Here is a 12,464-nt window from a genome sequence, read left to right as displayed (position 1 = left end):
ATTTCGTTGCAGTGAAGTGCTCAGTGTGCAAGAGCGTCTCGGACACATACGACCCCTACCTGGACATAGCGCTGGAGATCCGGGTACGGCCCACAGCTCCGCTGTGTCGTGTTTGCCTTCTGCTGGGGAGGCTGGGGAGGCTGGGGAGGCTGGGGGGTGGGGAGCAGGGGAACCAGTGAGGGCATATTACCTAGGTAGATAAGGAAAGAAATACTGGGGATCCTACTGCCTTAAAGTAGGGGCCACTGTTTTTGCATGTTGATTTTTAGCCTTTTCTCTGTGCGCATTCCTTTCGTTTAACACAGGAAGATACAATGCACCTTTGTGTCCCGAGGCATAAGGGCTGAGCACGCCGTAGACGGGAGGGCCCAGGGCCGCTCACACGCGTGCCCCGGGGAGGCCAAGCCTCCGTCCCGTTCCAGCCCTCTGTGGCTGCAGCCGCGTCGGGGTCTTCGGTGCCCCGGGGTGCAGGGGAGCCCTGCCGGGCTGTACCCTGTGTCCGCGGAGCCAGCTCGGCCGCCCGCTCCCTGCTCCTCTGTGGGAAGGCGCGAGGGTCCAAAGGCAGCAGCCAGCAGGCCGGTGTGGATGCAGGCCGATGGCTGGGATTTGCTGCCTCAGCCTGACAAAGACCTTACAGTTGGCATTTCTTGAGTCAGCCTTTTTCTTCCGTTGACGCCATTCCATTTTTGTCCTCCTCAGCAAGCTGCTAATATCGTGCGTGCTCTGGAACTTTTTGTGAAACCAGATGTCCTGAGTGGAGAGAACGCCTATATGTGTGCAAAGTAAGTTTCGTTTTGCTCCCAGCAGAGCGAGCCCGCCGTCAGGGAAGACCTCGAGTAAGCCGCCTGCCCGTGCTGCGGCCGGGCCGTCTCTGCTCAGGGCCCGCCGTTAGTCCCTTGCGGCGCTCAGATGCTCTGAACGGCACAGATGAAGTGCGGCCGCGGTTTTGCTAGCTGACGTCTGTTAACGTCGCCCTTGGGATGCGCCAGGCACCATTCTGAGCGCTCCTCACCAGGGAAGTAGGTCCCAGCGGCGGCACAGAGCGGGGAGGGGACCGCACGTGGCCATCGGCTCGAGCCTCTCTGTCGCCCCCATCCCAGGTGAGCCGCCTTCGGTGGCCCGGGCCTCCTGAGGGCCACAGAGACTTAGCATGTGGGTGCTGTGGTTCGTGTGTAGCTCCTTCAGAAGCTGCAGTCACTAAAGAATAGTTTTCTTTATTACGCTTTTCAGATCGATTATCCCGTGCCAAAACACTGCTTTTCCCCCTCTCTAAGTTCGTCTCTCCGTGCCCTAGAGGCTGTTTGCTCTCCTTCGTCTTCTCTGCCCCTCACTTCCGTGTGTTTGGGCTTCACTCACAGTGATTTTGCTCAGCCAGCCCCGTTCCAGGTGCTCCTTCCTGTGTCCCAGGGCTGCTTCCCGTGCGTCCGACTTTGTGCCGTCCGTGGGAAAGAGCTTCCTTGTTGCTCTACGGTCTGCGGTCTCCCGCTTTCCCCTGGTCCTTGGTTCCCTACGCTGGCTTCCCTTCACTTAAGTCCCAGGGGTTCGTGTCTCGGGATGCAGACGGCACATGCCTCAGCCAAGGAGACCCTGCGCCAACAGAGCAGGTGTCACCGCTGTGGGCCTGCGTGAGGACAGCATTCCTCAGAGCACCAGCTGATCCCCTTCCACTCGCCCTCCTCACAGATGCAAGAAGAAGGTCCCAGCCAGCAAGCGCTTCACCATCCACAGGACATCCAACGTCTTAACCCTCTCCCTCAAGCGCTTTGCCAACTTCACTGGGGGGAAGATCACGAAGGTAAGCCTTTGCCGTGGCGTCCGGTCTGTGGGGTCAGCCGCGTGGAAGGAATACAGGTTCCCAGCACCACCCCAGAGCCAGTGCCTGGAAATTTCTGGAAGACAGGGCTCAGGAGTCTGCATGTTTGCAGAATCCCTGAGTGGTTGTCACGCACGGTCAACTTCAAGAACCACTGTCTCACGGGGTTCTTTTGCCACCCTCTGCCTGTGTGTGGCATGTTCCCGATACAGAAGCTCAAGGTTTCCTTCGGAATAAGTGAGAACACTACACTGTGGGGCTCTGGTCTACCACGTGCTGTTTCGTGGCTGACATAGGTGTAGTTGTGTGCCGTGGCTTTTTGTGGAAGGTAGAATAAAAACTTAGACTTTTGTACAATGGCATTTTATTTTATTTTACTTTATTTCTTTAAGTCATCTCTCTACCCCCAACATGGGGCTTGAACTCACGACCCCGAGATCAAGAGCGGGACGCTCCCCCGACCGCGCCCGCCAGGTGTCCTGCACAGTGGCGTTTTAATAGAAGATGCCGTATCATAAAAGTGGTTAGAACCGACTTAGATGGTTTGGGGCAAGGCACTTGTCAGAGCCTCAGCTTCCTCACTGGCAGTGATGGGACTTGCTGATATCAGCATTTCCCAGACTGGTGTTCCGCAGAGTGTTTGTGCTGTATGTTTCCAAGATAGCGTATTTTGTATGTACAGCTGTATTGTATTTTGAAAGTGGTCTGTGCTCAGCCAAGTTTGGGAACTGCCAAGCTGAAATTCAGCAGTCCTTTTTAATTGCAGGCCTTCTCAGAGCCTTTATTAATAAGCTCTGTTGTATTTTGAATTTCCAGGAAGGAAATTTATTGTGAAGAGTTTTTTTTTTTTTAAGATTTTATTTGAGTCAGAGAGCAAGTGGGCATGAATAAGTGGGGTGCAGGGGGCGGCAGAGGGAGAAGCAGACTCCACTGATCAGGGAGCCTGACATGGGACTTGATCCCGGGACCCCAGAATCACAAGCTGAGGCGAAAGCAGATGCTCAACCGACTGAGCCACCCAGGTGGCCCTATCCACGCTGACTTTTTAAAAAATGAAATACAGGGGCGCCTGGGTGGCTCAGTCAGTGAAGCGTCTGCCTTGGGCTCAGATCATGATCTCAGGGTCCTGGGATCTAGTCCCACATCAGGCTCCCTGCTCGGTGGGTCGTCTGCTTCACCCTCTGCCTCTGCCCTTCCCCCCACTTGTGTGTGTGCACTCGCTCTCTCAAATAAATAAATAAAATCTTAAAAACAAACAAGAAGAATTGTCAAATTTTGAAATAAACTCTGGCATGACTTTTGTTCTGACACACACAGTTACGATTTTGACTTACTGTGACCATTGGCTCCATGGAGTGAGCGCCTTTTTCTCTGAAGACCCAGACCCAGGTGTTGCTTCCCTGTTCCTTACAGTGGCAGGGAGGGCATGAGCTATTCCTCTCATCTTACACGTGGGGCCCACGCAGGGCGAGGGTGGCCTTGGACGCAGGGCAGAGATAGGAGAGATCGTGAAGCGCTTCATAGATTGATAAAATAGGGTTTTGCGTCGGTTGGTTGGTTGGTTGCCTCCTGTTCTTTAACCCTTGGCCAGGGGCTTCTTGGCACAGCGTTGCCGCAGGCCCTGTTGCCCCCAGATTGTCAAAGACCAGCTGAGGAGTTGTGCATTTTACGTGGTCGGGGATGGAGAGGGTGAATGGACCCTTTCCCCCATGGATGAATTTTCATTGCCTTACCCTTGGCTTTTTTCTCCAAGGATGTGGGCTATCCGGAATTCCTGAACATCCGTCCGTATATGTCTCAGAGCAGCGGAGAGCCTGTCATGTACGGGCTGTACGCGGTCCTGGTCCACTCGGGCTACAGCTGCCACGCAGGCCACTACTACTGCTACGTGAAGGTCAGTGCTCCCATGTGCAGGTGCGCTTGCATCACGTGGCAGTGCCTGTTGGTACAATTCCCAAGTGTGACCTCCGTGGAAAGTAGCCTTGTTTGTCTTTGTGTTCAGGGCCTGTTGTTGCTTTGGGGAATGGCGGGCAAAGATGTCTTTGCAGCCCATCCCAGTAGGGGCTCTAGTCTTGTCCGTGGATGGGACCCCGGAGGGGCTGCTTCCAGGGCCCGATGCTGGAACCCTGGTGGAGGCTCAGGAAGGCTGCATATTGGTGGGAGATGGCTGTGCTGCTCAGACCTGAAATACTCTTTAGAGGGGAAAGCGCGAATCTGCTGGGGCAGCAGGGATGCAAAGCACACGTCGTAGTCACGTTCAGAGCCCGACGAGCATTAGACATTTTAATCTGAAGTCATTGGTAGTTCATTAGCACGTGGAAAGATGCAGCAGTTAACTGCAGATTTTTTATTTCATTCTTTAAAAACTGCGGATTACGGGATGCACGTTGATTGTCCCGTTTTGTTTTCTGCTATACCCTGTGCTCCTTCAGGCAAGCAACGGACAGTGGTACCAAATGAACGATTCCTTGGTGCATTCCAGCAACATCAAGGTGGTTCTGAACCAGCAGGCCTACGTGCTCTTCTATCTGCGGTGAGTAACTCCTGCCCCTGCCCCCGTGAGCTCGTTCCCTCTGTTCTCCCTGGCCTGTTTCTGTGTGGGCATAATGGAGAGCTCGCCAGGGTTGGGGTGGGGGTCGGGGGCGTCCACAGGGAAGGTGGTCCTCTAGACCAGGCCAGCCCACTGCTGAGGAACAGCCAGCGCCTCTGGAAGGTCAGAGCAGGATTCCATCTGCGTGCTCCACACCGAGCGGACTTTGAGCAGAAACAGGAAAGTTACCTGTTCTTCTTGACTGTGGCCCCGAATGAGATGTGTGTGGGCGTCGGCTTGCTGATGCACCTTCCTCTGTGGGCAGTGAAGGAACCTGTCAGAGGGTGGAGGCCGCAGCCGGGCACCTTCTCTTGGGGCCGGTTGTCACCGACCTGGAGGTTGGATGACGTGGACACTGGAGGCATTTTTGCTGCTTTGTAGCTGTTCAGCTGAATTTGGGTGCAGTGACTGAGGGGTCTCTGGCTTCCTGGTAAAGCGAGAGTCTAGTCTTGGAAGGGTTCCGCCTCTGCTGGGCTCTCTGTTCACGCTGAGCAGATCCCCGAGGCTCCGTGACAAGCCCACGTTGTTGTGAGGGCAGCATGGGAATTCAGAGAAGCACGCCCGGGCATCGGGGTTCTCTCTGGGATGCCTCTGGGGCTTCAGTAAGCCATCCCCAACTGGTTTCCTTCCTTCCACAGAATTCCAGGCTCGAAGAAGAGTCCTGACGGCTCCCTCTCCAGGACTCTCTCCTCCGTTCCCGGCCGTCCAGCCGTGGTTCCAGACCACTTGAAGAAGAACATTGGCAACGGGGCCGTTGGCTCCCCGCTGACCGGGAAGGTACGTGTTTCAAAGGGTCCTTCCTGCCTCTGCCTCTTGGGACCATGGAGCCCCCAGACCTCTTCATGCTCGGGGACTTAGCCCGAAGGAAGGAGAGCTCCGTGTGTCCTGTTTTATTCCATGTTCTCTGTCAAATTGGTCACGAGCTGACCTTGGGAGAGGAGGAGGAGGGACCGTGATGTGGAAGACCTGACCTAGCGAGCAGATCAGACAGTAGCTCGGCGTGCCCGTGTCCTAGGCCAGCTGCCGTGCACGCTCGCCCTGAAGCATCTGGGGAGAAGTGCTTTTTATCCTCACAATTCAATATTGAAAATGTGGACAGTGTTTAGCAGTGTTAATCCCCTGCTTTTGATAATTATGCCGTGGTTATGTTAAAACATCTTTGTTCTTAGGAATATACATGGGCATATTTAGGAGTAAAGGGGCATCACGTCTAAGATATATTCAGATGGTTAGGAAAAGAAACGTCACACATACATGCGTAGACACACACACGTGGAGTGAGTGAGCGAGAAAGCTGATGTAAAATGTTAGCGATTGGGAAATACCCTCGTTTTCAAGTTATTTTTTTTTTTTAAGGATTTTATTTATTTATTCATGAGAGACAGAGAGAGAGAGAAGCAGAGGGAGAAGCAGGCTCCCCGCTGAGCAGGGAGCCCGACGCGGGACTCGATCCCAGGACCCCAAGATCATGACCTGAGCCGAAGGCAGACGCTTAACCATCTGAGCCACCCAGGCGCCCCAAGTTATTTTTGTTAGAAGTTATTTTTGTGTGTATTTGAATTTTTCTACTACAGATCAGTTTTATTAGAGTAGTGAGCAATTTCCTTACTACAACACAGTTTATAACTCAAAAACAGGTCCTTTCTGCTGACTGCGTCTGTCATTCTTCCCCTTCAGTCTGAAGGTCACATCTGAACGCAGGCTGTGGGGCCTTCATGGTCCACAGGGCGTTGGTCCTTACGCAAATCTGCATTTCCCTTCCAACATGTGAGAAATAGAGGCATTGGGATTGACGTGGCAAGGAAAAGCCACGGCCTGATGGCCAACGGGGTTGTCACTGTGGCCCAGGCCAGGAGTCGGTACCACGGGGCCACGCTACTGGCCAACCACATTCGCATCACGAAGATAACGTGCCACACATACTGCAGTCGCACAAAAGCCATTTTACTTTAAATGACGTTGTGTAAGTTCTATAAACTTAAATGTTCAACGAGAAGATCTTAACAGTGCAGCAGGAAGATGTGTTCTCTTTAGAGAGAACGTAAGTAAAGGATAAATTATTTTTAAACGTAGGGAAAAAAAGAGAAGAAGAAACTCGGAGGGAAGTAGAAGTGAATTCTCAGTAAGCCTCCAGAAGAGAGAAGACCGTAAGACAAAGTATAGAAAAACAAACAATAAATTGGATAAATTTTGAATTTCTGTATGTGAAATATTAGAAATAAAAAAACTTCTAAAAATATTTGCAGCAAATACAATAAAAGGTTAGTGTTTCTGGTACATAAAGGACTTGTTCGGACGAGCTCAGATCACAGGGTATTAGGGTTGGTGTAGTAAGAGCGAGCAATGGTGTTGAATTAGCAAAGATTTTGAAAAAGAGCTACTTGCTGCCGGTGGGAGTGCAGCAGGTGCCCTGCACAGTGTGCGTCAGCATCCATGGAAGCGTCCGTAGCCTGGTGACCGTTCCCAGAACACGGGCAGGGAATTTCCTAAGTAGGGCAAAACGTTTAGTCTGTTGGTTGTTCGTTCATGGAAATGTTCAGCAGCCAATCAAATGGTTGTTAAGCCCTGACTCTAGAAGACCCCGCACTAGGCGGGAGGCAGGAGCGGGGAGCAGCACAGACCTGGGCCATGTAGAGCATTTAAACAGAGCCAGCGGTTCAGCCCCGGCAGCGATGAGTCTGTGGAGGAGAAGGATGGGGTACTTGGGCGGGCACTGCTCATTTCCGTGGCTGGAGACAGTACAGGCTGTAGAAACTTCACGCAGCAAGGTGGGTGCTGGTCAGACGTTCGAGACCTTCCCCAAGCGCGTAGGACGATGCTTCAGGCAGCGCGTAGGTGGAACTGGGCGCACCTGTGTGGGCCAGAGCCATCCCGGAGATCAGGGCCAGACAGAAGGCGCCAGCATATTCGTCGTCGGCACTTACGTTTGGACAGTGGGTGGAACTCTGGTACTTTTTTTTTTTCCTTTATACTTTTTTGTATTTCTTCACTCTTGATGGAAACATCCTGCTTTCAGTAAAGGTGACCATAAAGAGACACACCCCCATGTGCACAACTCAGAGAATACTGAGTGTTCAAAGCAGAAGCAGTGTCTTTACCGTGTGTCCATGTGGATAATGTGTCTTGAATTGCTTGGCAGAGACCCTGCCTGCTGCAGAAGGTGCTCTGACTTTGTGCGGGAACTGCCAGCCTGCACTCCCTCCAGGGTGTGATCATGTCCTCTGCTCTCCTCCAGCGACTGGACTCTGTGCCGATGAAGAAGCTGCCAGCCACTGAGGAGCTCGGCGTGCCCGTTTCCAGGAACGGCTCCATGTCGGGTCTGAAGTCTCAGAATGGATACGTTCCTCCAAAGCCACCCGTGGGGTCCCCTTCCCCCCGACTCTCCAAAACACCCCCCCACACACCAACCATTCTGGATGAGCCTGGAAAGAAAGTTAAGAAGTCGATGCCCCTGCAGCACCTCTCCCCGTCACGCAAAGCTTCTCAGGGGTTCCATGGGACCAGCAACGGGAGTGGCAGCAGGAGTGAGAGCCTCAGGCAGGGCTCCTGGGACGGCAGGGGTGCCGCCCTCTCTACCTCACCCAGGCTCCCAGCCGGAGTGACTGCCAACGGGCATGGGCCCAAGGCGGGTGGCGAGAGCCCCGAGCTCGATGGGAGGGATTCCAGCAGCTCCAGCCCAGAGCACTCTGCCAGCAATGACCCCACCAAGGCCCCCCAGACGCCCAGGAGCAGAGCGGCCCACTTGGGGGATTCTCAGGGAACACACTCCAGAGCGCTGCCGGATGGAGACGACCCCAAGGTGGTGAAGCCCAAGTCCCCTATCCTGAGCCGCACCGCCACCGAGCCCACAAACATCATGTCTCCTCCACCAGCCAAAAAACTGGCCCTTTCTGCCAAGAAGGTGGGTGTGTGGGAATCTGCCCGCCGGAAGTGTGTCTCTAGGGCTCACAGAGCAGGTTTGGTTTTAGTCTGGGGAGACTGGGGGAATTGTGTTGAGGCCTTTGGCCTCCCCCGATCAGGGCAACGAAGTTGTAGGCATTTGCAAACTACACAGGGCTGTCCTGGGGCCGAGGAGGGGTGTGGGGGACCCTGATGTGATACACACTCCATACAGCTGCTGGGGGTTGGGGAGAGGCGGCAGGTCCCCATCTTTGTCCGTAGACAGAATCTCCTAAAGAAGCCTCAAGGGGAAGACAGGGCAGGTGCGGGGGGCTTGGCAAGGAATCCAAGCGCGGGGGGTGTACAGGACGCGGGCTGGCTGGTGCCTCTGTGTGCAGCACCAAGCTCGGTGATGTAACTGTGCTGAGATTTTTGTTTAAATTTCCTTCCTTTTTTCCTTTTTGTTTCTAACCAAAAACACTTCTGATTCTTCTTCTACCATCCCCCTTCCCCACCTCCCCCCCCCCTTTTTTTCTCCTTCTGTCCCTTCATCCTCCTTTCTGGGCTCTTTCATTTTTTTTTTTTATTCTTTTTATTTTTTATTTTTATTTTCCCTCTTCACTCACGGCAACCTCTTTTAGACCACCAAGTTTTTATTTATGTCAATAACTGCAGGCCAGCACCCTGCGGAGGGCAGCCGACAATGACCTCCGTCCACCCCTCTCACCACTGTCCGACCTCACCTACCCCAGGAAAACCACTCACCCTGTCGCCGCCTCCTCCTGGCCTGTCTGTGCAATCAGGTGAGCCGCGGGCGCAGGCCCCCTGGGCCGGCCGCTCCTCCCCTGTGCTTAGCGTGTGCTTGGCTGGCGAAGATGCACATGGTCTCCAGCCTTGCGGGATGGACAGTGGTGTGCGGCTGGACAGGTACAGGGCGGATCCTGCACCGACTTCTGGTTTTCTTCTCTCTCTCTTCATCCGGTAGAGGAGCTCCGGCTGGTCGGAGGCAGCCTGGTCTCTGCAGTCTTGATCTTTTCACTTTTGTCTTCATTTTCCATCCACCTGCTCTGTCCATGCAGGGACGGGGATGTGCCCTGGGTCCCTCCCCAGTCTCATGACAGGACTCCAGAGCAGAAGAGAAAGGCAGGAGTCCCAGAAGGACCCTGCATGAACCCAGAGTCCTGTGACCCCGCTGAGGGGTGTCTTGCTGCCAGGATCATTCTCTATCTCCCACCAGCACTCTCCAGGCTCTTCTCTGATTCCTTAGCCCTGCACGGGCTTCCCCCAAGCTGTCCCGTCGCACTGGCTTCCGGAGCTTTGGGCGGGCGTCCAGAGCGGGGAGGCGTGGTTCTCTGGGAGCTCTGTTCAGGCTCCCCAGCAGACGTACCTCCCGTCCTGTTACACACGGGGTGCTTAGATCCCTCAGGGTGTTGAGAAGCAGACAGCTGAGTTACTGACACCTGCTTGCCCAGTGGCTGACGGAGCCCCTGGCAGCTGGGGAGGGAGGGAGGGAGGGAGGAAGCTGGGCGAGGCCAGGAGCTGGTTTGGGTGGTTTGGTGTTTGCCTTGGGCACTGATGTGCCCTCCCCACCCTCTGGCCGCTCCGGGCTCTGCCTCTCCCACCCTCACAGCCGGGCTGGACCCAGCACAATATTTTTGCATGTGGAAGGTCCTTAAGCGTGTAAGGCATTTACTGTGGGTTTTGTTTTTTGTTTTTTTTCCTTTTTTGACGTAGAGACTTTTTTAAAAACTTTCCAGGAGACAGTAAACGGAGTAGCAGTGCAGTTTGTGTAGGCGTCTGTCCTGGCTTAGTAACGGTAGTCCTATTTGATTCCATAACCCTTTGAGGTCAGCATTACGGTCACTCGGTCACGAATGAGGAGAGTGAGGCCTAGAGCAGAAGGTTAGCTCCTGCCAGGTCACATTGCTGGCGGGAGGCGGGTCAGAGAGCCTGACCTGACGGAGCTCCCAGGCCCGCCCCTTCTATGTCTCACTGTGTGATCAGCTGATTTTCCGGAGCCCCCATATCAGAGGGGAATCCTGGTGCACGATGTACAGGCCTGCGCCGGCCCTTCTTAAGGCTGGTGCCGTGGGTGTAAACACCTTGAGGCTTGTGGGCAAATTTAGAGAAGTTTCTCATAACAGACCCATGTTGAAAATTAATACCATTAGTTAGGGGCTCCTGGGTGGCATGGTGGAGCGGCCGACGCTCGATTTCAGCTCAGGTCATGATCTCAGGGTTGTGAGACTGAGCCCTGCGTCGGGCTCCGTGCTCAGCAGGGAGTCCGCTGGAGATTCTCTCCTCTCCTCTCCCCCTGTGCCCTTCCCCCACTTGCGTGCATGCACGCTCTCTCTTTCTCTCTAAAATAAATGAATCTTTTAAGAAGGACAGTAATGCAAGTTTGGAAAAATACTTTGAACTGCTTGGTGACCGGAAACTAAAAGGTTCTGATTTTTGGTAACTTCGATTTTCAGTAAATTTGGATTTTGTCATTTTCCTCTTTTCTCAGTCAGTGGAATTTACGCGTACGTGAGATTCTCACGGCGGGGTGGGGGCGGGGGGAGGACCATGGGAAATCCTCACCTGGACGGGCAGGGGGCTGTGGGCGGGCAGGAGGGGCCTGCCTGTGCGTCAGAGCAGCGTCTCCCCACAGGGCGCTTTCACCTGCTCCCCCACCATCCAGCCACCTGAAGCTCCCCGTCGGTGCCCGCTCCGTGTCACTGTCCAGTAGCCCCCGACCTCCCGGGACGTCAGACCCACAGAGCTGCTCCTCCGCCTCTGCTCTCCTGCCTCAGGTCAATGGGGGCTCCCAGGCCCCTTCACACCAGCTGCCAGAGGCCAGCAGGTCCCCCCAGAGCCTCTGTAAGAAGAGGAAAAGGAACCGCAGGGGAGAGAGCCAGGGGCAGGGCTCAGAGACGAGCGCAGCAGCGGCAGCCTCTCTGGGGAAGAGGAGAAGGAAGAAGCGGAAGCGCGCGGAGGCTGCGGACGCCTCCCCCCCGCAGGAGGGGCAGATGCAGAGGCAGCACTGGCTCCTCGAGCGCAGGAAGGAGGCCCGGGCAGAGGTGCCCGCCGACAGACTGGAGGACCAGGGCGGACGGCAGCAAGAGAACAGCCGGCAGCGGGGGAGCGGGACCGACGGCCGCCCCGGAGGCAACAGGAAGAGGAGACGGAAGGGAGCCGAGGGCCTCGGTGCGGAAGACTGCCTCCAGCGGGACCCACCGTGGCACAGGTGAGAGCGGGAGCCGGGCCGCCCGGCACCTCCCCCAGCAACGCGCGGTCCGTCCCCGGTGGGGGGCTGGAAACCCAGGGCGCTGGCCAGGCTTCCAGGACAGGACCGCGTCCTTACGTGCCTCGACGGGCCCCCAGGCCGGCAGGTGCTGCAGCTGCAGCCGCGTCCTCTGGCCTGGAGGACTCGCCCGGGTTGGGTGCGGTTGTGGGCTTTTCTCTCAGGCTTGACTGTCGCCCCGGAAGCTGGCGCGCTTTGTCCTGCTCCCGTCTGCGGGGTGTTCTTGGGGTGGCTCTTCTGCGGGCTCGAGGCACGTGCCAGTTGGGAGTTCCGGGGTATCGACCTGAACCCCCACTCTCACCCTCAGTTTGCCCGGAGCTGACTGTCGACTCTGACTTCCCAGGAGCTGCTCTCCCTTGGACGTCGTCGAGCTAGAGGCCACTGTAGCATCTCCGAGGAAAAAGAAAAAGAAAAAAAGACAGCAGGAGTCACGGCAGGAGGTAGAAGAGAACGAGCACCTTGAAGCCTGCAGGGGCGAGAGGCAGAGGGGCTCTGCTCCCCCTGGGAGCCCGCCTTCCCCGCCTGTGAACGGCAGGCGTCCCGGGGACGGAGCAGGTACGCACCCGCGAGGAGCAGGGGGCTGGGCCCGGGGACGGCGTAGGTGTACGCGCCGGAGGGGGGCACCCGGGAGCACACCTGTGCCCAGCCCTGCCGCGTGGCTACAGGTAGGTGTGGTGCAGGGGAGGGGCCGGATTGCAGCCCTCTTAGCTCTGCCCTAAGTCTGTCCCCTTGGGCAGGCTGTCTGCCCTGTGGGTCGCAGCTTCCTTATCTGGCAAAGCAGTCAGCCCAAACTACTCTTATATATTCTTGGAATACAGTGTTTTTTTCTGATTCAAGGCTCTTCCTGCCTAAAGTTTTCCCTAAAAACTCAGGGCCATTCAGCCTGGAGTTTTTTT

General features: G+C 55.5%; 1 protein-coding gene across 7 annotated transcripts in view; it reads left to right on the top strand.

The window, feature by feature from the left end:
• USP36 (ubiquitin specific peptidase 36) overlaps nucleotides 1–12,464 on the top strand; it is a 36,659-nt gene that overhangs the window by 19,657 nt on the left and 4,538 nt on the right. For all 7 annotated transcript variants that reach the window (XM_027625948.2, XM_027625942.2, XM_027625947.2 and 4 more), the window contains 10 exons: nucleotides 13–83; nucleotides 700–782; nucleotides 1,684–1,795; nucleotides 3,567–3,707; nucleotides 4,246–4,346; nucleotides 5,042–5,180; nucleotides 7,639–8,304; nucleotides 8,958–9,085; nucleotides 10,936–11,511; nucleotides 11,912–12,123. In XM_027625948.2, coding sequence (XP_027481749.2) covers nucleotides 13–83; nucleotides 700–782; nucleotides 1,684–1,795; nucleotides 3,567–3,707; nucleotides 4,246–4,346; nucleotides 5,042–5,180; nucleotides 7,639–8,304; nucleotides 8,958–9,085; nucleotides 10,936–11,511; nucleotides 11,912–12,123 — 2,229 coding nt within the window. The remainder of the gene's footprint in view (nucleotides 1–12; nucleotides 84–699; nucleotides 783–1,683; nucleotides 1,796–3,566; nucleotides 3,708–4,245; nucleotides 4,347–5,041; nucleotides 5,181–7,638; nucleotides 8,305–8,957; nucleotides 9,086–10,935; nucleotides 11,512–11,911; nucleotides 12,124–12,464) is intronic.

The sequence above is a fragment of the Zalophus californianus genome, chromosome 16 (genome assembly GCF_009762305.2).
Source record: "Zalophus californianus isolate mZalCal1 chromosome 16, mZalCal1.pri.v2, whole genome shotgun sequence".
NCBI lineage: Eukaryota > Metazoa > Chordata > Mammalia > Carnivora > Otariidae > Zalophus > Zalophus californianus.
Note: the sequence above shows the minus strand (reverse complement) of the source record. Positions and strands in the feature narration are given on the sequence as shown.